This window comes from Trachemys scripta, chromosome 2, assembly GCF_013100865.1.
Source record: "Trachemys scripta elegans isolate TJP31775 chromosome 2, CAS_Tse_1.0, whole genome shotgun sequence".
Classification (NCBI taxonomy): Eukaryota; Metazoa; Chordata; order Testudines; family Emydidae; genus Trachemys; species Trachemys scripta.
The window spans coordinates 245,532,656-245,557,923 of NC_048299.1; the positions used below are offsets into that span (position 1 = coordinate 245,532,656).

At 41.7% G+C, this 25,268-nt stretch overlaps 1 protein-coding gene across 1 annotated transcript in view; it reads left to right on the plus strand.

Annotated features, from left to right (window-relative positions):
- Positions 1–5,197, plus strand: part of SPAG1 (sperm associated antigen 1) — a 66,813-nt gene extending 61,616 nt beyond the window's left edge. Inside the window, exons 16-19 of the mRNA XM_034763379.1 lie at positions 190–316; positions 1,845–2,009; positions 3,666–4,040; positions 4,205–5,197. Of these exons, the coding sequence (XP_034619270.1) occupies positions 190–316; positions 1,845–2,009; positions 3,666–4,040; positions 4,205–4,336 (799 nt within the window). The 3' untranslated portion in view covers positions 4,337–5,197. The remainder of the gene's footprint in view (positions 1–189; positions 317–1,844; positions 2,010–3,665; positions 4,041–4,204) is intronic.
- The last annotated feature ends 20,071 nt before the right edge of the window (positions 5,198–25,268 follow it).

Consider the following 25,268-nt stretch of genomic DNA (forward strand, 5'->3'; position numbering starts at 1 on the left):
ATATTATAAATCCAGTGCTGTAATAACTTGTACTATAAATATTTTTGAAGAACTCCAAAGTTTAAAAACATTAATTGATGCTGAATTCTAACAAGCAACATAGTTAACCTTTGAGAGTCAGAAACTGTTGGCACTGCAATAGGTTACAATTCCCTTAAACCAAACTGTTATTTTATTGTATTCTCTTAGGGCTCTCTGTTACTTAAAATTGTATCAATATGAAGAGGCTAAACAGGATTGTGATCATGTTCTTCAGATAGAAGACTCTAATGTCAAAGCTTTTTATAGAAGAGCTCTAGCATACAAAGGACTACAGGTAAGAAAAAAGAACAAGGTAGGTATTCCTAAACATTTTAAAATTTGCAGCTATCTCATTCAAATGCACTCACATGGTTACAGTGGATATGTAAATACAAGAGAGGTGTGGAATGTTGGTTATTTATTAATGTTGGTAAAGCGCTTGGCAAAATTAAAGCACTGTACAGATATTTTGGGGCCATAAGAAATATTTGAATAATGATTTAATGTAATTGATTCATGCATGCAGAAATGTCAGGGAGCAACTCAGAGTTTTGGTTAACTGGAATTGAGTTAAATAAGATTCTACTGTTTTTAAATTTTTCTCTGATACTTGTACAATTTCCTTCCCCTGCTGAGGTCTCCCCAATGTAATGTATCAGAGGGGTAGCCGTGTTAGTCTGGATCTGTAAAAAGCGACAAAGAAGCGTATGCTCCAATACATCTGTTAGTCTATAAGGTGCCACAGGACTCTTTGTCCCAATCTAATGTTGAGCATTGCTGAGCATGCAGGTAAGGAATCGCTTGAAACCAAGTAATGCAGCAGACTGAATGTATACTTTTTTTTCTTCAGTTGCCTCCATACTCTACTATGAGTTCCAAATGTAGGCTTTAGTAAGCATGATGACAAAATCAGATTCCTTTACTTACTGAAAAAAATCTGCAAAACTACAGCATCAAAAAAAAAAAAAAAAAAAACAACAACAACAACAAAGGAAAATGTCACCCCTCTGCAAAACTAGTGGGAAGACAAAGTATTGCTTTGTGTTAAATGTTTTCCTTAGCTTTATTAAGTAACCTGTAATTGATCAGCTGCAATTGACCTCTTTGTGTCATTGTAGTCCATAGAAAATAATATAGGTAACAGTGAAACCTGAGAGTGATTTAACCAGCCAAACAGGTAGTCAGAGATCAGCGATGTATTTATTCGTCCTAAAATAATATAGGAAGAAATACAAGAAGCTAAGAAACTTGCCCCTGTTTTTTGTGTACTCTAGAAAAATGTTTGCAATTTTATTGAAGACGTAAACAGAAATACACTTTACATAGTGTATTTTTTGTGTGTGTATATATAACAGGTCTCACAACACAGGTGGACCTAGCACATATACATTTCCTAAAATCATCTGTCACAGTGTCCAGAATGGGTCACAGCTGTCCGGTCAGACAGTGAGAAAACAGGGCAGACATACCCAGATTGGAAATGCACATAAAAGCAGCGTCATTTAATAATGCATTCACTAACGGGGGTGGATTTTCTGAGCAAATTTATTCACAAATTGGATATTTACAGAGATCATTTGTAAATATTTAGCTGCATAACAATAATTTAAAAGAACAGAGAACCCATTCTTAGCTTTTATTTTTCTTTAGTAATATTATACACGTTTAAATCTAAATTTAGATTTATTCTGCTCATTCGTTGTCAGTATCCCAGCATTTTTCTGAATAATTGTGAATAGAAGTATAGCAGTTAGCTAATTCTCCTACTGTGGCATCTGGAATTGTTTTATGAAAACAACTTACTTCTCCTCTTTGCCTTCCAGAATTACCAAGCCAGTGTTGATGATCTCAGCAAAGTACTTATAATAGATCCAAATGTGGCTGAAGCAAAGAGGGAACTACAAGAGATCACCCAGTTGCTTAACCTTAAAAATGATGTTGGAGCCAGTAGCCAGCAAAAGCAAAGGAAGAAAATCAAAATACAAGAGGTATTTCCCTGCTTTTGCAAAGCAGGCAGTATTGAAGTAACACGCTTAAGATTAAAATAGGGCTTTTCTTCTGTAATGTTGACAGATATTTTGAGCTAATACTTCTTACATATAGTGTGTTTATTCATGTGCTTGCTAGTTTTAAAAACATTCATGTGCTTGCTAGTTTATTCATGTGCTGGCATGTTTTTAACGTCTTTAATGTTGTGTGTATTTGGTGCCAATCAGACTCTTATAATTAAGTCTGCAATGCTTCGGGGTACATCCAAAATTCCAGCAGAAATAAACTGACTGTAATGCCTAAACAGGAAACATTCAGATGTTAAAGTTGAGGATATGTTCTTTAAAAAAAAACAAAACACTGTTCAAAATATGTCATATCTGATAATGCAACATTTCAGGTCTCTTTCAAATGTTGTTTTTGGGGAACCAGCAAGGGGCTGTGCTGTCCAGGAGTCTCCTGTGGCTATGTGTGCTGTCAGAGGCTATACCTTCAGTTAGGCTTGGCAGTTTGGTGGAAGAATGGAGTACTGAATATGCATTGGAGAAGTAGAGTGTGGGTGAAAAATCTACAAAATCATGAGAGAATGCTGTTTTCCCCTTGATTTTTTTTAATACAATAACTAAGTGATGTAATATTACTAGGTTAAAACAACTGCACTGAGTTGCTGTTGCCTAGATAATACTGAGTCACTGTTGTTAAATACTGAATCATTTCTGTGACTAAACGTTTGTGGTCCTGTAAGAATGGGTGTCTTTCTTCCTTGTTTTATTACAAGAAATATTGCTACTGATCTATATAGTGTGAGATTAGAATTTGGGTCTCTCAGTTTAAAACTGTTGTATAACTTCTATTAAAACTGGAACTGCAGATGGTAATATAAACCATTAGGGAGGGACCCATTTGTGCAAGTTGTCTCATGCAGGAATTCCATCAAAGTCAAAGGGATTTTGGGAACTTCATGTAACTGGCATAATCTAGAAGTTGGCTTTTTCATTTGAACTAAAATGTACTACATATGAGATCAAGAAACCCCCCAATAGTAAGAAGTAGAGAACACAATCAGATATTGAAGAGAGAAAAGAATAGCAGACTAGGCACAAAGACATTATAACATACCCTAAAACTTTCTCGAAAAGTTTTTTTTATAAATTCAAGAGACGCTGACCCAAGAATTTTCATTGTGTTAACCCAATTTCATGACTCTTCATGTTTTGAAAGACAGCCTATTTTTGTAGATATTTACTATGACTAACATACAGTATGACTATTCTTAATCTATAATTCATATAGATAGTATGTATATTTGAAATTCTGATGATATTGGTCCTATGTTTAGTTTTCTGCCAAAAACTTTCAGCTCTCTCCTTAAGAAGAGGGTGCAAAATACTGAAGACAAGTGTAAAATATGCATTGCTAACTAAGAAAAACAACCTTTTAACCTGCACAAATATTAGGATACCATTTCTGTAAAGGGCGAAGTGGGACATAGAAAGGAGAACAGCCATCATGTTCCAAAAAGTCTTCCCACAAGATGGGGAAAGTGGTATAATCTAATTTAGTGGTATCAGTGCTGGACATACTGTCATCTGGTTTATGAAACTTGAGATATTATATATGTCAAAATTAAAATGATTTGTTGTTTTCTCGTGAAGGTGAATGAGGGTAATGAAGAGGAGAGACAGACCAGTACCTCAGAGGATGCTGTGCTTAATTACCAAGTTGCCAAAGGAGGAGCTGAAAACAGTCTGCCATTGAAAATCTCTGAAAAACTGCTTATTTCAGAACCATCTAATGCCTATGAGTTTGGTCAGATTATAAATGCGGTGAATGTCAAGAAGGATGAAGCTGCCTGTGCAGATCTTTTAACCATTATTGATCCAAAAAACTTGCCAATGCTGCTAAGTAACAAACTAGAAGGGGATACCATTCTAATCTTTATGCAGGCACTGGAATGTCATCTACTTGGGAAAGACCCTGGCCTTGTGTATCAGCACCTTCTTTATCTGAGTAAAGTTGAGAGGTTTAAGGTAAGAGCATATGATATATTCAGTGCAGTTTCTCTCTGTGAAAATGTCAAACTCAAAATGTAAAAAAACTCAATACAATATAAAGCTTATTAAATTTAGCACGTAACAGAAAAATAGAAGACTTATACCTACATGCACTAACTATTCAAAATATTTTTTTTCAGGCAGTGCTGACACTTCTTAGCAAGAATGAAAAAGAGCAGGTTCAGCAGTTGTTTGATTCTCTTTCAAAAAAGCAAAATCACCAATTTTCTTTAGAAGACCTGGAGAGCCTTAAAAGGGTTTATGAACTTTAAACAGAATTTTTAACATTTGCATGTATATAGTTGATGTTGGTAGGCTGGGTGTATGAACTATGCAGACTTGCATGGGATAAAGTCAGTCTTTTACCTGGATTGTTCAAGATGCTGTATATATATATATTTTTTTTTACAATATGTGCACATTTAAAATCTGCTGCTCTTTTATCTTGTAACTGTATAAATTTTTAACCTATAGCATACTAATGCACATCTTTGTATTTAATAACATAGGTCATATTATTTGATGATATATTGATCAAATTAGAATATATATATATTGCACTCCAGCAGGGTCAATGTGGGCCAGTTAATGTGCAACATGCTAGTGTGCACTAGAATTCACACCCCTCTAGTGGGGACTAACACATCGTATAGACAAGCCCTGTGTTTACAAAAAATACTTTGTGTTAATTTTTTTCTGATGTTAAATAACTGCTTAATGTCATCATTCTTGGAATGTACAAAAATAATATTTTTATACTGTTTGTGCAATACAGGTTAACAGGTGAATCAAAATAGACTAGTTTGTGATGGAACTCTTTGAAGCAATATAATTGTTAAATTGTGAAGTTTTTGAAATGGAAAAGAGGAGAGTATTTTATTGTTATACATGTGGAAATTTTTTGTGGCAGGATTGCTGATGCTTTTGTACTGTTTTTGAAAGCGGTACTTATTGGTAGTAACAAATTTTCATTGATAGACCCTCTCTTGTATGCTATTATTGAAATACTATGTGCTATCTTAATGTTTTATTCTGTTGTAATTAATTTATCCTAAGAAAAAGTGGCTGCAATTAGAAATAAAGATATTTGACTATTCTGAAACTCATATAAAAAATATTTAAAATACTAGCTACTCTTCTTGTCAGTCATACTTGAGAAGACAGACCCAAAAATAGTAGTTTCACAAACTCAATTTAAATTAACAGTTCTGCTTTATTTTGAGTTGTGCTATACCAACATTTTTCATATTTGAAAGCAGAGGAAGCTCTCTTTTTCAAAAAAAAGTGTTGTTTCCCCTTATACTCAGTTTCTTTGTTTAACTTGAGCACACTCCATCCCCAGTGTACATTAAACCTGTAGGTGCTTTATGAAAATGAGAATGTTTTTCAAAATATGGGAATGTTATTTTCATATAAATTTGCTTCCGGCATATATTAGTACAAAATAAATTTTTCTCTAAAGGTATAGAGAAGCAGCAGCACCAGAGCCAGCAAACAGAGTTGTAAACAGGGGAGTTCAAGTGGGAGTTCTGTTGGAGGAAAAGGGAGGAAGCAAGCCCCTGTTCCTTGGGGCAGTGTGTGTGTTTTTTCTGTTTTGTGGTTTGTTTTTTTTCCTGTTCAGTTTGCAGAGACTAGCAGGGGCAGTGTGCTGTGAGAGAAGCTGAACCCTGATTAGTGGTCCTATGAAGGCAGCCATTCAGTCAGTCAGCAGCACAGGAGCCAGCAAACAGAGCTGTAAACTGGGGAGGTTAGGGGAAGGGGTGTGTGGTGGTCTGGTGTTGTTTTGGTGTGGGTGTGGTTTTTTGGTTGTTTTTTTCTTCTTCCTTGGCAGGTGGGAAGGCTAGGACAGGTAGAGAGGCAGCAGTGGCAGTGACCCAAGGAATGGAAGAGACAATGAAGATGACCGATGTGGAAGCTGTGGGATATACATGATCCTGGAACAGGTACCTGAAAAGAGCCTCGTTTGTATGAAGTGCCGCCTGATAGAGATGATGGAAGAGAAGATCTAAGGTTTAGAGATGCAGGTAGAAACTATGGTTGAGTTTTGAAGGGGATTTGAGCAGATGATGGAGGAAAGGTGACAGGAGGCTGAAAGAAAAAGTCAAGACTCAGATGCAAGCTGGACTGAAGAGCTTTGAGGAGGAGACTGCTGGGTTAGGAAAGTGCCCAGTGGAAGCATATGACTATGAGAACCAGGCATAGGAAAAGACCAGCTAGTGAAAGAGAAATAGAGCTCAGGAAACAGGTTTGTTGAGTTGGAAAATGAAGAAGGGGCACAGCAGGCTGTAACTGAAGGAGGGAGGGCAAGGAAGAAGAACGACTAGTTCTGTAAGAAAAGGAAAAGAGCCAGTGGAGATACCTGGAGTTCAGAGCTCCAGAAGGATACAGGATGACTTGCAGAAAATTGCAAGGGAGAATAAAAGACAAGAGCACTTGTAGCCAGAAAGAATAGGAGGAAGGCTGGAGAATCACACTATAACTAGGAAAAAGCAGGACTACATGGCTGGTGACTTCCTACTAAGAAGAACAGACAGGCCTGGCATCAGAGCTGATCCAGAGAACAGAATGATGCACTGTCTGCCACGAGCTAAGATATGGGATGTGGACCTGATGATGAAGAGGATCCTAAATTTGGGGGTCTGGATAATCTCCATCCAAGAACATTAAAGGAACTGGCACATGAAATTGCAAGCCCAATAGCAAGGATTTTTAATGAATCTGTAAACTTGGGGGGTCGTACCCTCTAACTGGAGAATTGCTAATATAGTTTCTATTTTTAAGAAAAGGGTGGGGGGAGAAAGTGATCCGGGAAACTACAGACCTGTTAGTTTGTCCTCAATTGTATGCAAGGTCCTCAGTATGTACACTCGGCTGCAGACACCAGTTTTGGTGCCACAGTGCAGTGGTGGGCACTGCTCAGGAGTCACCTACAATGGAGCACCCATAGAGACCCTGCTCAAAGAAGAAGACAAAGTTACCTTGTGCAGTAATGATGGTTCTTAGAGATGTGTCCCCCATAGGTGCTCCATGACACATCCTCCCCCCCTCTACTTCAGAGTTCTTGTCATTGACTCTGCGGTAGAAAAGGAACTGAGAAGGGTTCACCTACACATGCTGGCTAGCCTTGTGGCAGGTGAGGAGCAGCGTATATGCAGGCTGAACGGACACTGCCACCAAAGTTCTCTGATCAGCAGTGCGGGGCTGCAGACACACCTACAGTGGAGCACCCATTGGGACACACATCTCGAAGAACCAATGTTACTGCACAAGGTGAGTAACTTTGTCATCTTTCCACAAATCCTGGAAAACAGCTCTCCCATTATTTTATTCTAACCCTTGGAAGTTTGTGGCATAAATGGGTATTCCTAGAGCTCTAAAGATATGTACTCGATGTACTTGAGATATGTTTGTTGTACCTGTTCTTTTCATTCTATCCAAAATGCTAATGCCTTAGGGCCTCAAAGATGCTGCAGACAAGATGTAAAAATCCAGTTGATATGCTAGGCGTCTTGGAAACTATTCATAGAAGTCCCTAGAGGCAGTGGAGGGAGAATGTATAAGCCTCATCAGAGGAAGATTTGCAAAGTAAGATTCCATTCCTTTACAGAGGTATCCTTTGGTAGCAAGGTGCTACTAGGTTGATTCCCACATAACTTCCTTGTTTATAAAGCTCTTGTTTTAAATGGGACAAACTTCCATTCCTGCCTATTATTCTACAATAATTATTCAACTCTGCTCATTCCGCCCGCGGCCCTCCACCCCCAGTGCTGTGACTCGCTGCTCACTATTTCCAGTGAGTAATGAATGAGGAGAGAAGCTGTGCAACAGAATGAGAAATTACTTACCTAAGAATTTTCTTTCTGTTAACAGCTTCTCTCCTCATTCAGCCCACTCTGGTAGTCTGGTAAATGACTAAGGCTGTAAGAAAATCAAGGACCATGGTTTTGTTGCTTGAACTGCAGTTTTTAGCAGACACTGCAACTTTTTATAGCTGCCACAATTTCAATACAGCCAGCCCCTGGATGCTGCTGCCAGTAGCATGGACCAACTTCTCCACGGCTGGCTCTGTGCATCTCTGCTACCCCACAATAAGGAGAACGTGTACGCCTGAGGGAATTCTGTGCCAAAAAAATTAAAAATTCTGTGCACAATATTTTAAAATTCTGCATATTTTGTCAAATAAATGTGGCGCCTCCAGGTTGGCAGTGAGGCACACAGGCCACTGGCTGTATGGAGGTGGGAGATCACCCAGGAACTTCTCGCCTATGGGACACTGACTTGGCAGTGAAGATGCACCCAACCCTGACACAGCGCAAGGGCTGGGCCTGCCCCAGAAACACCCCAGGGCCCTGCCCCTCCATGCCAAGTGCACCAAGATAGCAGGTGAGAGGGATGTCTCACACACACTCTCAGCCCTGGCCCCTAATCCAGGTTTGGGGCAGGCAGGCTCAACCCAGTAGGATCCAAGTGTGGAGGGGCTTAATGTGGGGGGATTCAGGTGTGGGGTGAGAGGGTTCTGGGTGTGGTCATCTGGGTGTGGGCACCTCGATTTGAATGGACAGGGGGTTCTGGGTGCAAGGGGAATGGGACTCCAGGGGGTCCAGGTGAAGATGGTTAGGGCTCAGCAGGGGGGGGGTCTGGGTGTGGGGATCTGGGTGCTAGGAGCTCAGCAAGGGGTCCAGGCCCTGGGAGAGTGGGACTCAGTGAAGGTGGGGGTCCGGGTGCAGGGGGGTTGGGGCTCGTTGGAGTGGGAGGGGTCTGAGTGCAGGGGGGAGGGACTCAGCGGGGGTCTGGATGCAGGGGTGGAGCTCATCAGGGAGAGTCATTGCAGGGGGACACTGGGTGCAGGGAATGAAGCTCAGTGGGGTGGGGGGGCTTAGAGGGGGTTCTAGGTACAGGGGGATGAAGCTTAGTGGTGTGGTCTCGGGGGGGGTTCAGATGCATGGGGGTTGGGCAGACGGGGAGCAGCTTCCTGTACAGCAGCTGAGGAGCGATGGGGGCAGGAAGTGGGGGGAGGTTTTGAGGGGTGGGGTTCTACTCTTACTTATTTCTAATCCTAAAGAAGTGAGACGTTCATGCCCATTCCTGGATCTTCAATGTCTCAATGTGTTCATCCATTGTTTCAAGTTCAGGATGATGGCTCTGATAATCCCCTCATTAGATCCTCAGGACTTGTTTGCAGCTTTAGAACTTCAGGACATACACCCAACTGTGATGCATGACCAGAAAGGGTTAAGCATCCTGCAGGATAAATGGCTCAAATTCAACCCATAAAGACATATAGGTAGATAATGTTTGTGTTTTTGTGTATTTACATATATGTTGATAGAGATCAACAATGTAATCACCAGTCCCTGTCTATGCTGTATTCTTTTAATTCAGAGATCAAAAGACCCTCTTAACATTTAAATGAACTGTAAACACAGGATGTTGCTGTACTCATCTCTCTTTGAAATGTATAGCAAATCATCTGCGAATGGTGGAAAAACAGGCAATTGCCTTATGTGGATCTATGTGGATAATTACCAAAGATGCTTAGGAAATATATCAGAGGGGTTGCCATGTTGGTCTGTATCCACAAAAACAACAAGGAGTCCGGTGGCACTTTAAAGACTAACGGACTCCTCATTCCTTAGGAAATGGGTCCACTTCAAAGTTCCTATGAGTGCCTATTGTTCGCCGAGGGACTCCGAAACTATATAAAAATGGCTTGGGTCCTGATCCTGTCATCTCAGATCTGCTTGAGGTTTCATGCAGGGGAAGCCTAAGGCACAAGGACTGAGATCCCAGTTCTGACTGGCCCGCCCTGAATACAAACATTGGGCTATAACCTCTGGACTAAATTCTAAAAGAACTCTTTGCAACTACAAAGCTCACCATCTCTGCTATGAATCTGAATCTCAAGAATTGTACTCATGTCTGTGTGTATATTGATCTTTTAACCAATGCGCTCTCTTTTCTTTTTTAATAAATTTTAGTTTAGTTAATAAGAATTGGCTGTAAGTATGTATTTGGGTAAGATCTGGAAAAGTCATTAACCTGGGTGGTAGTCCTTTGGGATTGGTACAATTTTTTTATATGATGAAAAATATTTTCAGTAATCCTCCTCATATTTGTCTTGGGTGTCTGAGTGGCGGCCTAAGGCTGGGTTACTTTAAGGGAACTGTGTTGTTGGCTTCTGGATAACCAGTAAGGTATTACAGAAGCTGTTTTGTGCTGGTTTGGTAAATCTAAGTATTGGAATATCCACGAGCTTTAAGGATTGTCTGCCCCATTCTTTGCAGTTCACCCTAATTGAATGACCTTAGTTGGCTCCATTTGGGACTCCGGTCACATCAGCATATAGAAATACCTCTGCTTCCTGGTAGGGAATATTCACTACCATTATAGGGTCTTGCCTTTTGGTCTATAGCACTGACAGGTTTTCACGAAGCGCCTTCCTATGGGCACCTGACTTGAGATGACAAGGTCTCTAGGTCTACTCATATCATGATGATTGGTTCATCTGAGGGGAATCACCACAGCAGATGAGCAGCTTGATCCATGTAATCCAAAGGCTCTTTGCTACTCTGGACCTCCAAATAAACAGAGCAAAATCCATTTTAGTTCCAAGTCAAAGCACAGAGTTCAAAGGATCTGGGTTAGATTCAAGGTCAATGAAGGCTTATCTCCCACAAAAAATATTCCAGACCATACTGGACCTTGTCAACCAGATGCAAACTCACCCAAAGGGATTAGTGAGAGTGTGCCTCCCACTTCTGGGTCATGTGATGCAGTTTTCCAGTCTTCACCTGCTTCATGCAAGAGTGGTTGAAATCAGTGTATCTTCCAAGCAAACATTATGTGGACATATAGATGACAGTCCCACGAGAGGTCCTCTTCCTGTTAAATTGGTGGAAAGGCCCTCTATAGGTTTGTAAGGTTTCCTTCTCTTCATCTCTGCTCGCCAAGCCTCTGGTGACAGATGCTTCCATTCAAGGATGGGAGGCTCATTTAGAGGTGTGTACATGAATGGCTGCTGGTTAACTTATACAGAAAGAACCTGTTCAGCTAAAGTTCAGACCATCCTGGTCCATAGCAAAAAAAAATCCACTGTAGACTGACTTACAAAGCACAGTGGAATGGTTTTGAAAATGCTATTCTGATCTATTGGCTAATCCTAAAACAAATGAGGACTTTTCATCAACTCCATATGGGTACACGTAGCAATTTCCACATATCATCCTCTCCAGAGCCATATATATTTTCTCACCTTACTTTTGCTAGGGTTCTCAAGAGTCTCATACACATTTTTCCCATTTCAGGACCCCCCCTCGCCCCCTTTGGAACCTCAATATAGGGTTGACAGGCTTAATGGTCACCTCCCTGCCCCCAGGGACTCTTAGCAGCCAGACCAGAAAAACTGTCTTTCTACTAGCCATGACTTCAGTTTTGAAAGTTGAGTAAATTCAGGCCCTGATGATTGATCCATGTTACACAGTACAACATAAAGATAAAGTGACTCTTAGACCTCTTGCCAATTTTCTACCCAAGCCTGTTTCAAAACTGCATTTGAATCAACTTATTCAACTCCCAGTTTTCTGCCCCAAGCAAATTAAGGGGAAGCTAAACTTGATGTGATAGGGATACTGTATTAGCTTGATAGGACAAGACCTTTCAGGAGCTGTCCTGGATTGTTTGTGACCTTTACACACCGGGTTAAGGGTCAGGCGCTATTTTCTCCAAGACCGTGTAAATAGGTAGCTAACTCTATGATCCTGCTATCAGTTAAACAGGTTAGATCCATTGATGCACATTAGAGCCTGCACCCCATGGGCTCAGCCAGCTTCAACTGCTTCCTTAGGACGCCTCCCTATTTCAGAAATTTGCAGCGCACCTATGTAATGATCAGTCCCTATGTTCACACATCACTAGCACTCGGTTGAGGCATCTGGACATTTCTCCCATGCAGGGCGTATATGCACACCCACACATGGGATCCAAGTGGCCAATTACTCATAGAACCACAGTTACTGTAAGGTAAGTGCCATTCTAGATCATTTTCTCACCTCAGCCTTAAACCTTTTCATCACAGCAAAGCCACTCAGACTAATTATCAAATGCCTGGACTTTTTAAAAGTTGTAATATAGCTTAAAGTCTAGATTTTATAAAGATATTGATTTCTAGTGTGCCAGATTTTTTGCTGGAAGGGCTAAATCTAGGTCTTGATTTGACTCACTATCAAAAAAAAAATTGTATGAATCCATTTTGTCTAAACTGAATCTAAATGTATTGAGATTTTACTTTCAGCATAGTTTTTGATAAACTCTTTTTTAATGTCCCTAGAGCCCCTTGAGACATGAGTAATCATGATCTATGAAAATATGTATGAGAAATCATGATGCTGATATCCATGTAAATAGAAATATGTCTCAGCTAGGGAAAGCCTGATTTCCTTCCCCCCCCCCCCCAGAAGAGTCTTGTGAATGGTCAAAGTGCTATATATTATGCAGTGCTTCCCTTCAACAATAATATTTCCCTCTTTTTACAAAGAACTATATACCTTGGGCTGTAACCTTGCACCAGCACTTTTTTCTCACATTCTCATGTAAGGCAACAATTTTGTAATTGACAATTACTTGCTGTTTTCATATTGGCCCGAAGTTCTCTGCTTTGTGGCCTAAAATAGGCTTTTGTGAGTCTAAGAAGGCAGAAAATAAATCCATTTCATGGTGAGCAAAACTCTTTTTAAGCAAAAAAATTATATGTTGGTGTTTTGGCCCCTATTTTGTTCAAGTCAAAGTTGACATTGGCACTGAACGTGTTGATGTTACCTGGTGTAAATGAAAGTAACACTATCTGACATAAAAGCAGCATATTAAGCTTCTTCAAATATAGCCATTAAAAATATAAAAGAAATATGCAAAGGCAGGGAGTAAGGGTTTTATGCTGTAAGCAGTTTTTAAATGACAACCTGTACAAAGAATAGTAATTTCCTCTTGATTAGGCTGTTACTGAAAGCCAAGCATTGTATATGTTACTGTAGATTGAGGTGCTTATTTTCAAGGATAAATTTGAAAACACTTCAGTAGAGGAGAAAATCTTAATAGAGCAGGAATTGTAGCCTTTGTTGGTTCCCTCTAAAATTGGGTTTATCTTTTTTTTTTTTCTTCTTCTTCTTGTTTTGTATGACAGGAGTTGTTTTCATCATCTCGCAATACCCATGTGGTTTGTTTAAAAGAAAAAGTTGTAAGACATCACTGTAACTTTTGATGTAGCAAAATGTGATAACCAGATGACGTTACCCAAGTCAGGATTTCCTGTTACTCCAGCTCTATCCTGATTCAGCATTCTTTTCTGTTACTGGCTGTAATCTATCCACCAGAAATAGTTTCTCTTGGCTGTGTATTCATCAACAGTCAGAGCTATAATTCACTACTGGTGCAGCTCCACTGGCTGTAGTAACAATGGAAGTTGTGTAGATAAGGTTCAGTTTTTAACACCATGACAAAGTTAAAAATGCCCGAGTCCTATCTACACTGCAGCTTCCATCATTGCTATCGCCAGTGGAGAACTGAGTCCCAACTTTCCTCATATAAGCAATGTCCTTGTCAACTTTATTCTTATTCTTTGTTCCTATTCTGAATTCTTGTGTTTCACTTAACCCTTTGTGGTCTCTTTCCTCCCAGGGCCACATTATCAATTTATTTTCCACCCTCACCCAAAATGTTCTCTTTCCAGTCTCCTCCCCTGCTATTATACATGGCTGTTGTTTTCAGAGGGTGCTAAAGTGGCTCTGTGGGGAACAGTTCCATGTCTGGGGGGGAAGAGAACAGGTACAAGGTGCTCAGTGTAACTCCCCCTCCACTCCACATAGTGCTGAGTACCACAAGCAATGATGGGCAAATGAGAATGGTATCATGCATGGTAACCCACCTCAGTTTTTAGGGCAGTACTATAGCAGCACTATATATTATTCTTAAGTTTGTCAGGATTTGATTTAAAGTGATGTCAGTAAACATAGCTTTCAGCTGACAAACTGAAATTGATGAGAAAAATCCATTGCTAAACGTGGTTGTGAATATAACCTCTCTCTTCTCCTCCCCAGTTTGTGCCTGTAGGGATTGGGCAGTAGGTAGAGAGCAAGTGGGGCCATGACAGGAGAGCTGCAGACAGCTCCCTACCCAGCTGCAGGGCCAGGGACACTGGATCCTTGCAGGCGCAAAGTGGAGGGAAGGCAGTGGTCCTATAGGGATAGAACAGAGACCTCTTGCCAAGACTGCCTGGAGGAAAAGCAGGGGCGGGCACAAGAGGGACAAGCAGGGGCACAGAACTCCTCCTGCCCCATGGTGGAGGGCAGGGGGAGTGAATGCCTGTCCTCATTTGTCTCTCCACCCCAACTCAGACACCCACTTCACTCATCCCCATGTGGCTCTGTGCCGCCACTCCCTTGTCCCTGTACCACCTCCCCATGTCTGTGTCCCCACCCTGTCACCCCGTCCCTATGTTGCTCTGTACCCTATCACCATTTGGCCCTGCACCTCCCTCCCCACTATGGCCCTGCGCCTCCACTGGCATTCAGCCCCCGCCCCCACCCACTAGCCCTTGTCTGACCCCCTCCCAGCACCCTATGCTGTCTGTCTCCCTATAGCTCCTGTCACCTGATCTGGGCTGATAGGTGATGTGAAGAAGGCAGGCTCTTTCTCTTCCCTTGCTGCCTGGGAGCTGCTGCTTTGTTCTATCACCACAGTGCCCTCTTGTGGGCAAAAGGCAGAACTGCAGAAGTTGTTTTCTGCTGGGTGCTGCTGCTGTTCTTATGGCACATCGCCCTCTGGTGGGCAAAAAGCAGAACTGCAGCAACATTTCAGCAGAAGCTTTTTTCTGCACAAAAAAATAAAAATGATGGGCTCATTATAGTGTAGTAATTCTGCACAGTAGCGCAGAATTTACCCAGGAGTAGTTTAAGCAGCATGTGATGTGTTTTGCTAATGAGGAGTGATTCTGGAAGATCAAATGGAGCATGCAGAAACACATTTAAAACCCCTTTAAATAAACATCTGGCTGCTAAGACTTGGAGCTTGTCTACATATCACTTTTGTTAGTATAACTGATGTTGCTCAGGGATATGAAAAAAAACACACAGCCAAGTGACATAGTTACACCAACAGAAGCGCCGGTGTGGACAGCACTACATTGGCAGCAGCGTTTCTCCCACTACCAAAGCTACTAATGCTTGTGGAGGTGGTTTAATTCTGCCAACAGGAGAACTCTCGCCTGTCTGCCTGGAGTGGTTACACCTGTGATCTTACAACTGTGGCACTGTAAGCTCGCTAGTGTAGACAAGGTCACAGTGTTTTATGACTACAGACACAACTTTAGCATGTAAATAGTGCCAAAAGTTAACCTAGTTCTAATTTAGACTAATGACAAATAGCTGTGTGGCCTTTCCTTTTTTCTTAAAATAAACCATCACACACACACACACACACACACAAAAAAAAAAATCTATTCCTCAGGGCTGAATGGGAAGTGTTCTCCAGTGTGTATGGAAGCCTAATGTATTAGTAGTGGCTGTACGCTGCAAGCCATGTTTTCATAATCAAAGTTTGCAATCCTTTTGATTGTAGACACAACGTTCCAAGTGTACATGCTGCTATGCTCTCCTGGTGGGTCTGTACATCCCTAGTATCACTATTGCTTTGGGGTATAAAGCAGTAGAGTGAATTTAACATGACCGGACAATGTCAGTGCTGTGAAGTGGAATACAGCAGCCATCATCCCGCTTTAGACAACAGCAGCCTCCTCCCCTACCGACCAAATAAAAATCTAGTTGCAGGAGGGGGTAACTGGAGACTTCCTCCAGTCCAGTAGTTATGAAGCAGGGGAGATAAAGCAAGGGCCCCAGAGACCTTTATTGTGTGTGGCATGGCTTCTCTTACTGTGTTCTAACAGTACATAGAGAGCATTGGCTCCTGCCTAAATAGTTGGTCTCTCTGCTACCCCTAAACTCATAGCACTTCAAGGAAGGAAAACTTCAGCATTAATAGCAATTTTATGTTGCAAGCACCGGCTTGTGGCAGGATTAAATAAGGCTAGGGAAGGGGCTGGCCTATCACACAATAGGACAAAGAACACAAGCCCGGAGTGGTGTTGTTCAGTACTTGTGCAGCTCCCAAAGCAATTCCACATTCATTGATGTCTCACAGGGTCTGATTCCAAAGGCAAGGATAAGGAGTCACAAGTGGCATTACTGCTTACGCTGCATTTAGGCTTCTGCTTGAGCTGCTGCTTCTTCCCCTTTCCTAGCTTGATTTTATTCCCTGCAGTCACAGAGAAATACAAATCATCATCATTAATCATTGATACAGCATTTTACAAGCTAGTGAGACATTTTCAGTAACACTACTTAGTGTATGGTCAGCGGGGAGCACTGCTACAGCTTTTGCACAGCTGGTTCATTGCAGTTTGGCACAGGAACCATACCAGGACTCAGTCAGTCATTAATACCCAAGAGCCTGACTCATCAGCTGGATGTGATGCTGCTCTGTTAGAAGTCTGTTTAGTTTGCAAATCTCCCCTTCTCTCCTCAGTGCACTCAACCCATTTGCTCCAGAAATACCTGGTGAATACACTCAGTTCATGCTACTTCAGTGGATTCTACGGATCTGAGTGACATTCCCTGTACTTAAAATAGGGAGAGCCATTGGGTCTAGTCATAGTCTCATAGAAAGTGCAAACATGGTACGTGGACATGGCTGAAGTGCTACCTTCTGGCAATGATGCATGTTAAACTACCCTCACTTACACCAGATGGGCCTAGGTGATCACCCAACATCACACATGAATGGTTCCAAGTACCTTAGATCAGAAGCAGATCCAAGAAAGGCACGATCACCCTCCACTTCTTTATGACTACATGGGGTGAGGAACCAAAACTAGCTTCTGCTTTAAACATGTGGTCACACGATGGCAGAGATTGAAAACCACTGTCCTCGACCATGGCATGAAGCCCACCATTAGTTCTCACAGGGCTAGTAAAGGAGACACAGGCAAGGTTGGAATGAGGTAAAACTTGGCCCCTCAGGAGGGGGTGAGAATTCCTTTTCTCTGTGCTTGCACTCCTGACTTGATTTCTCCCTCAAGCTACAGTCCAGCAGTGGGATCACATCAGGTAATGAGGCAGGCTTAATAAGAGCACAAAACAAGGGAAACAGAGGCTCCAGGAGGAATTGCGAGACCATTAGTGCTGGTGGGGAAAGAAACTCACCCTAAGTAGACTCAGCTAAACCCTGAAGGCAGGTGTATTGTGCTAAGCTAAGAATTGTGTTTAAATTGAAATAGGGATTGAACTAGAGTTGGGTAGTTTGTGTGGAGGTAGTACAGGAAATGGAAGCCAATGAGAACTAGAGAGAGGACTTTTCAATGCAGTCAGAGCAAGTCTCTGTGGAAAGTGAACACCATTTAATACCTAATAATTTTACCATTTATATGATGGGCCAAGGTGGTCTCTAGTTTTAGAGCTGAACTGACACCAGTACTATGCCCTTCCATAGTGCTTCCTGGACAGCTTCACAAATGAGTTAACTACCTCCTGGGCTGAGATATGGCTCAGATACTTCTAATTTCACAAAGAAGGTGGACAGGGAAAAAACAGGAAAAGCAAAAAACACTTAGCTCTAATAAAGTGATTTTCATCCACAGAGCTGAAAGCACTTCTCAGGGAAAGGTAAGTACAGATGGGGAGATGAAGCAGACAAAAAATTGACTTGCCCAAACAGTGGCAGAACCATATCTAGGAACCTCTTTGGAAGTGGTCAAGAGCTTACCACACACAATATAAACCTTTGTCCACATAACTTGGGCAACAGACTAAAACCTGTAATGCTGCTTCCAACCTTTTTAAATACAGGGCATATATTTGAAATAGCAGAAGTGCAGCACAACATACTGAGTCAACTACTACACTGACATTGAAAATCAGCACCACATCTACAGTGCTGGTACCAGAATACCACAGTGAGTAGCACCTTGGAAATGCCAAAATAGCTAAGACGCTTGTGATGGATGACCTAAATAGACGCAATGATCAACAATGTAAGAGTGCTTTGTCGATTCAACTATTTAATGACCTGAAAATCAAAAAGGAATCCTACCAAAAGTAGAATCATGGATAAATTGCTAAGGATGAGTACAAAAGAATACACAAGGATGTGGGGACAAAATCAGAAAGGGAAAGGCATAAAATGAGTTACACCTGACAAGGGACATAAACAGCAATAAAAAGAGGTTCCAGAAATACATTAGAAGCAAGAGAAAGACTAGGAAATATGTAGGTTCACCACTTAGCGGGAAAGCAGAGCTAACAACAGAGGAGGCGGAGACATTTAAATACCTATTTTGCTGGTCTTCACTAAAAAAGTTAATTGTGACCAGATGCTTAACCAAATTAATATTAACAAAGGGGAAGGAGCACAAGCCAGAATAGAGGAAGACCAGGTTAAAGCATATTTAGATGCATCAGATGTGTTCAAGTCGGTAAGGCCTGAAAAAATTCAACCGAGGGTACTTAAGGAACCAGTTGAAGCAATCTTGGAACTTTAGAACTTTCTGGATGGTCCTGACTGGAAAAGTGCAAACATAGTACCTATCTTTAAAGAGGATCTGGGGAAGTACAGACCAGTCAGCCTAACTTCGATACCTGAAAAGCTACTCAAACAACTTATTAAACAATCAATTTGTAAGCATCTAGCAGCTAATAGGGTAGTAAGTAATAGCCAGCATGGATTTGTCAAGAACAAATCATGCCAAATCAAATTAATTTCCTTATTTGACAGGGTTACTGGCCTAGTGGCTGGAGGGAAGCAGTAGACATATCTTGATTTTAGCAAAGCTTTTGACACAGTTCACATGACATTCTGATAACCATGGAAGGTAGGACAAGAAGTCATGGGCTTAATCTGCAGCAAGGGAGATTTACGTTAGATATTAGGGGGAAAAATTCTAATTATAAGGATAGCTAAGTACTGGAACAGGCTTCCAAGGCAAGTTAAGGACTTCTCATAATTGGAAGTTTTTAAGAATTTAGACAAAACTGTCAGGGATGGTCTAGGTTTACTTGGTCCTGCCTCACTGCAGGGGCCTGGACTAGCTAACCTCTTAAGGTCCCTTCCAGCCCTACATTTCTATGATTTCTTCACTGGCCACAAGCCACTACTGGAATTGAGTGCTTCGTGAAGGCTGAAATAAATCTTGTGTATCATAAGCAAAAATGAACTAAGTCACACAGGACACTTGGCACAGCCAGGAATAGAATCTCGACACTTTGAATGTTGCAGTTCATCACTTCCTCAGTTATGATCTCACGTTTCCAAGATTCTGCTGCTCTTTGCATTTCCGTAGAAAATCTCCAAATACTTTGCACACTGACCACTAGTGGCAGCAGAAGCTAATTACAACTTTGGTAATTAAACAAGGTACATTTTTAAGTTTATTTATAATTTGTTACACTGACAGTTACAAAACAAAACTAGCACAAGAGGCAGAACAGGCTTTAGGAGGAAACCTAGAAGAGGAGGTTACTTACCTGTAACTGGAGGTTCTTCGAGATGCGTGGTCCCTATATGTATTCCACTGTGGGTTACGCATGTGCACCATGCGCCCGGAGTCAGAGAATTTGAAATTAGCATGTTACTCCTCACACATTCTCTGGTTTGCCTTGTGCTCCTGACCAACGTGATAAAGGGCAGTGTGGACTGAGCACCTCTTCAGTTCCTTCTCCATTACAAATCAGATAAGATCCAAAGTAGAGGGGAAGAAGGGCAGGTAGTGGAATACTGATAGGGACCACACATCTGAAAGAACCTCCAGTTACAGGTAAGTAACCTCCTCCTCTTTGAATATGGTCCCTATTGTATATTCCTCTATGGGTGATTGACAAGCAGTACCTAAGTAGGAGGAGGGTGCGAGGATGGGGACAGTAGGGTTGATCAGAGAACTACCATCCCAAATGAGGCAGCAGCAGCAGCCACCAACTCTTGTACCAGAGCACAGTGTCTTGCAAATGTGTGGACAGAGCTTCATGGGGCTGCTTTACAGTTGTCTAGGAGGGGTATGTCCTGAAGGGATGCTACCATCATGGTTTAAGCTCTCGTGCAGTGTACTCGTCCCACCAAAGGGAAGGAGGTTCAAGATCTGAAAGTAGAATACATCCCGATATCCATTTGGAACTTCTCTGGGTGGAGATGGCATGCCATCTGACCAATTCCGCTGTAGCAACAAACAACCTTGGAGCCTTTCTGAATGGTTTTCTGCAGGTAAAAGGTCAAGGCTCGTCAAACATCGAAGGAGTGGAGCCTAAGCACTTCTGTAGACGTGCATTTCAGGAAGAATACAAGTAAATGAATGGATTGGTGAAGGTGAAATTCCAAAGCCTCTTTACACCTACACCCCAAATTTATCTTTGTGAAATATAGTGTATGGAGGGTCTGCCATCATTGTGGCAATGTGATGGCTGTCAGAAGGGCAACCTTCATGGAGATGAGGGACATGGAGCAAGTCACTAAGTGTTCAAAGTGGAGGCATGTCAAAACCAGAAGAACAAGATTCAAGTCCCATTGGGGTGTTATCTTTTGAGGCGGTGGAAAAGTTCTTATCAGGCCTTTCCAGAATTGAGTAGTTAGCGTGTGTGAAAAATAGAGTAGTCCTCCGTAAGGGAGGATGGAAAGCACTGATAGCCGCCAAGTGGACTTGCAGGGAACTGAGGGATAGGCTGAATATCTTCAAAGATATCCTAGACTATGTCCTGAGTGGGAAACCCATAGCTTCTGATAGAATGCCTCTCTGTTGTGTTCAGGATGAGAAGTGTTTCCATTTAGATTGATAATATTTCCTAGTTGAGGGCTTTCTGCTATTAGAGAGGATGTCTCGCACGGTCAAGGAGCATGTCCGTTTTAGGACTGATGACCATCCAAATACCAGGCCCTGTGGTGAAGCAGTAGTGTATTGGGGTGTCTATTCCTGCCCTTGCACTGGGTCAGCTCAGGGAATATTGGGAGGGTAACTGGGGAATGAGGCAACTGGCACAGGAGGTTGGGGAACCAAAACTGCCTGGGTGAGAAAAAAGTGATCAGGATGACTATTGCCCTGTCCTGTCGGATCTTGTGTAGCACTCATGGAAGAACTGGTAGTGGATAGAAGGCATAATTGAACTGATCTCACCAGGAAAGAAGGAGAGTGTCACCTTGGGAGTGGTAATTTAGGGCAGTACTCCTGGAGCAGTATGTGGCACACTTGTTGTTTGCCTGGGAAGTGAACAGATCCCCGGTTGGGGTTCTCAATCATGGGAAAATGTCATTAAACACCATGTCGTTAAGTTCCCACTCCTGGCTGATTGTTAAGTGTCTGCTGAGGGAGTGCATGAGCATGTTCTGCATTCCTGGAAAGTAGGCTGTGGAGAGGCGATTTGATTGCTGATGCACCAGTTCCAGATATTGACTGCTTCTGCACACAGGGAGTCAGATCTTACTCCCTCTTTTTGTTGATGTAGAAGACTGTCATAGTGATGTCTGACATTATGAGGACATGGTGAGAGCAGATGAATGGAAGAAAGGACTCATACGCCTTTTGTACTGCCCATAGTTCCAGGACACTGATGCACATTCTGGATTCTCGAGATGTCCACGTCCACTATGCCCATGTGGTTGCCCATATGGGCTCCCCAACCCAGTAGTGATGTGTCTATAACGATGGTCTAGTCCAGTGAAGAAGGGAGAAAGGGGACTCCGATGCATACGTGGTGAGGATTTGTCCACCATAGGAGGGAAGACAGGACCTTGGCTGGAACTGTCAACATAGGGATCATAGAATGGTGGCTTGGGGAGTAAACAGATTGTAGCCATGCCTGAAGGCAATGAAGATTGAGTCTTGCGAATGGAGGGACATAGGTGCACAAGGCTCTGTGGCCAAGGAGGGACAGACATATATTTTGATCTTTACCCAAGATTTGCTCATTATGTGAGCTAGGATATCATTCACGGTCTGGAACCTGTCTGTGGGTATACACCTTTTGATGATAGAGTTCAAGGTTGCCCCAATGAAGTTCGAAGATTGCATGGAGAGTAAGAATAGATTTTTCAATGTTCACATTGACCCCATTTGAGGAAAGGAGATGGAGCATCAGTGAGATTGATGTGAAAGCTTCCTGGTGAGATTTCGTGGCAAAGAGCCAGTCACTGAGGTAAAGGAAGACGAGGAGACCATGACATCTGACATGAGCTGCTACCATGAGAAATACCTTGGTAAAGACTCTGGGGGTGGTGGCTATCCCAAAGGGTAGAACTCTGTACTGGAAATGGTCAGAGACCACCATAAATCTGAGAAATCATCTGTGGGTTGGATGAATATTGATGTTAAAGTACATGTCCTTCATATCATATACTTTTTATAGATGGAATGATTGCTGCCAATGTGACCATGAGAAATTTGAGTTTGCAAGTAAAGTAGTTGAGTTGGTGGAGGTCAAGAATTGATCTCCACCCACCCTTCTTCTTGGGTATGAGGAAGTAGGATTAGTAAAACCTGTTCCTCGATATTGTGGAGGAACAAGGAATGCATTCTATTGCTCCTCTCTCTCATTGCAGTAAGTAGTTCACCTCCTGAGCGAGAATACTGTTATGAGAGTGATCCCCAAAGGGGGATGGGGAGGGGTTTTGTGGAGGAGGTAGCATTGCAAATTCGATCATACAGCCAGAGTTTATGATGTTGAGTGCCCAATTGCCCATTATCGCACTCCAGGTGTCAAAAAAGAGAGTGCTAGACAACCCCTGAATGGGGTATTGAGGTTGGGATATGTTGGGCTCAGTGATTCACAGCTCTCAAGTTCGCATCAAAAATACCATCAGGCTGGAGGCTGGGACTGAGATGTCAATGCTGATGTGGAGGGCATAGGGAAGCGGGATTTTTGAATCCTTTGCTTTTTATGCAGCAGTTCGTAGGGTCTCTGATGGTAGTAGTATTGGGGCTCTATACTGGTTGATTGTCTGTGGACCTTACTCTTAGGGGCAGGTGTGTATATACCCAAGCATCAAAGGGTAGCCCTAGAGTCTTTCAGGGTGTATAGGGACTCATCCATCTTCTGACTGAAGAGATGCAATTCATCGAAGGGGATGTCCTTGATAGTATTCCGAACTTCCTTGGAAAACCCTGAGACATGGAGCCAGGACTCCGTTCGCATAACAATTGGAGTAGCCATGGCTCAAGAGGAAGTATCAGCCACTTGGATTACAGACTGGAGCGTGGTCCTGGTTATTAGTTCTCCTTCCTCTATCAGAGCTTGGAAACGAGAATGATCCTGCTGAGAGAGACTGTTGGTAACCAGGATAACCAGGTTCCTCAAACTTAGCATAGTTCAGGAAATCATATTTAGCCAGTAGCACTTTATAATTGGCTCTCCTAAAGACTGGAGGATGAGAAAACCATTTTCCCCAGCAGGTCTAAGCGTTTACCCTCCTTGTCAACAGGGATTGATCCATGATGATGTTACCTGGACCTTTCCGAAGCAGCCTGAACCACCAAGAAGTTGGGCATTGGGTGAGAGAATAAGAACTCTGAACCCTTAAGCTGGTACATAGTAGCGTCTTTCTGCCTCCAAATATTTCCACCTCTCATTGAGTGAATCCATAGTCTAGTTTAATTTATTTATTACTCACAAGAAAGGTAGCTGTTTAAGCATATAACCTACTTCAGCCTCGCATAAATGCAGGAAAAATTTGCTACTGCAGGGGGGAACAAATACAATGATTGTAATGAAAAAATGTTTATCTGTCACAAAAAACTAGTCTTCTCAGCTGATTTTTGCAGCTGATCTAATTAGAGGTGGTGTTAATTTTTGCACAACATTTCAAATGTTCCAATTCAGAAACATATTCAACCATGCAAAAAACAGGTATTTTAATGGCTTAACCTTTATCTACTTGTAGGAGACACTTAATATCCAAAAATGGAAAAATTCCAGTGAAAGTCACTGGAACAAGAGTTCAAGTAATGCCTAAAGTTTCCTAAAGGTACCATACTGAATTATTTTACTTATAAGCGTCAAATAAAATGCTGATCCATCCTATTACTATACAATTATCAACAATTCTCTAATATAGTGGACACTACTAGGAATTCAGTTTCCTTCCAATACACAGCTAACCTCCAATTGTAAAACAGCTCAGAGAACATGGTGGATGCAAAGTTAATCTTAGAATAAATGAAAGCCAATAATGCATTTAACAAAGAATGTAAATCTAACAAGAAACTCCTGCCTCAAGAAGATTGACTAAAGACAGCCATGTGGTTTTTGCACTTGAATTCATGACCGTGATGTAGAGATTTCATAATAGTTCTGAAAATAACATCCAAGATATGCATATTAACTTCACATTTAGATGAACATGGACAGCTTCACTTCAGTCAATTTATCATAGTTCAGTAAATCTTGATGTTCACCAAAATAAGAAGTTAATATTATTCAGTATCAATGTACTTAGTTTTAAAACTCAAACTCAAAATGAGGCAAATAAAAGCAGTAATGAAAGAATCAGAAGAGGGACAAGACCAACAACATAGAACAGATTTAGAAAAATCAAGTTAACCATTTTATTTAGTATAATCTACAAGTATAAAAGACAATTTACTTCCAATTACGTTGGTGAGAACATAATCGTTATAACTAACTCTTGTGGTTTGTTGTTATTACCAGAATCCCTTGAAGAAAATTACTGCTAACGTATAGTTTGGGAATGGGATGGACACATTTATTCCTTTTGTCGGATGACAATACAGTTTCAGTTTCTCACCATATCACTGACCATCTGTACTCTGACAGACTAAGGGAAAAGACCTAATGAATGTGCTCGTCAGCCAATCGAAAACCTGGTTATCCATAAACATCATCATAAGTACAGCAAACTTGAACAAACTGCTTTCTGAGTGGCGCACAGGGTTTTGTTTCAGGTGAGGAAGAAGGAGCACGTATTTTTGTTTAATTTTCTAAGGGAAAAATGGTAAGTGATCAGCAATCTGGATGGGTAGCTGTAAACCCATTTGTGTATGTTGGAAAAATAGCATATGTTCCTGTCAAACAATTATGATAGTTCTGTCCTCTGAGTCAACAATTTACTTTCCTGCCTACTGAAGTGGCAATGCAGGTCACTACTTTGGCAGGAAAGAAGAAGAAAAAA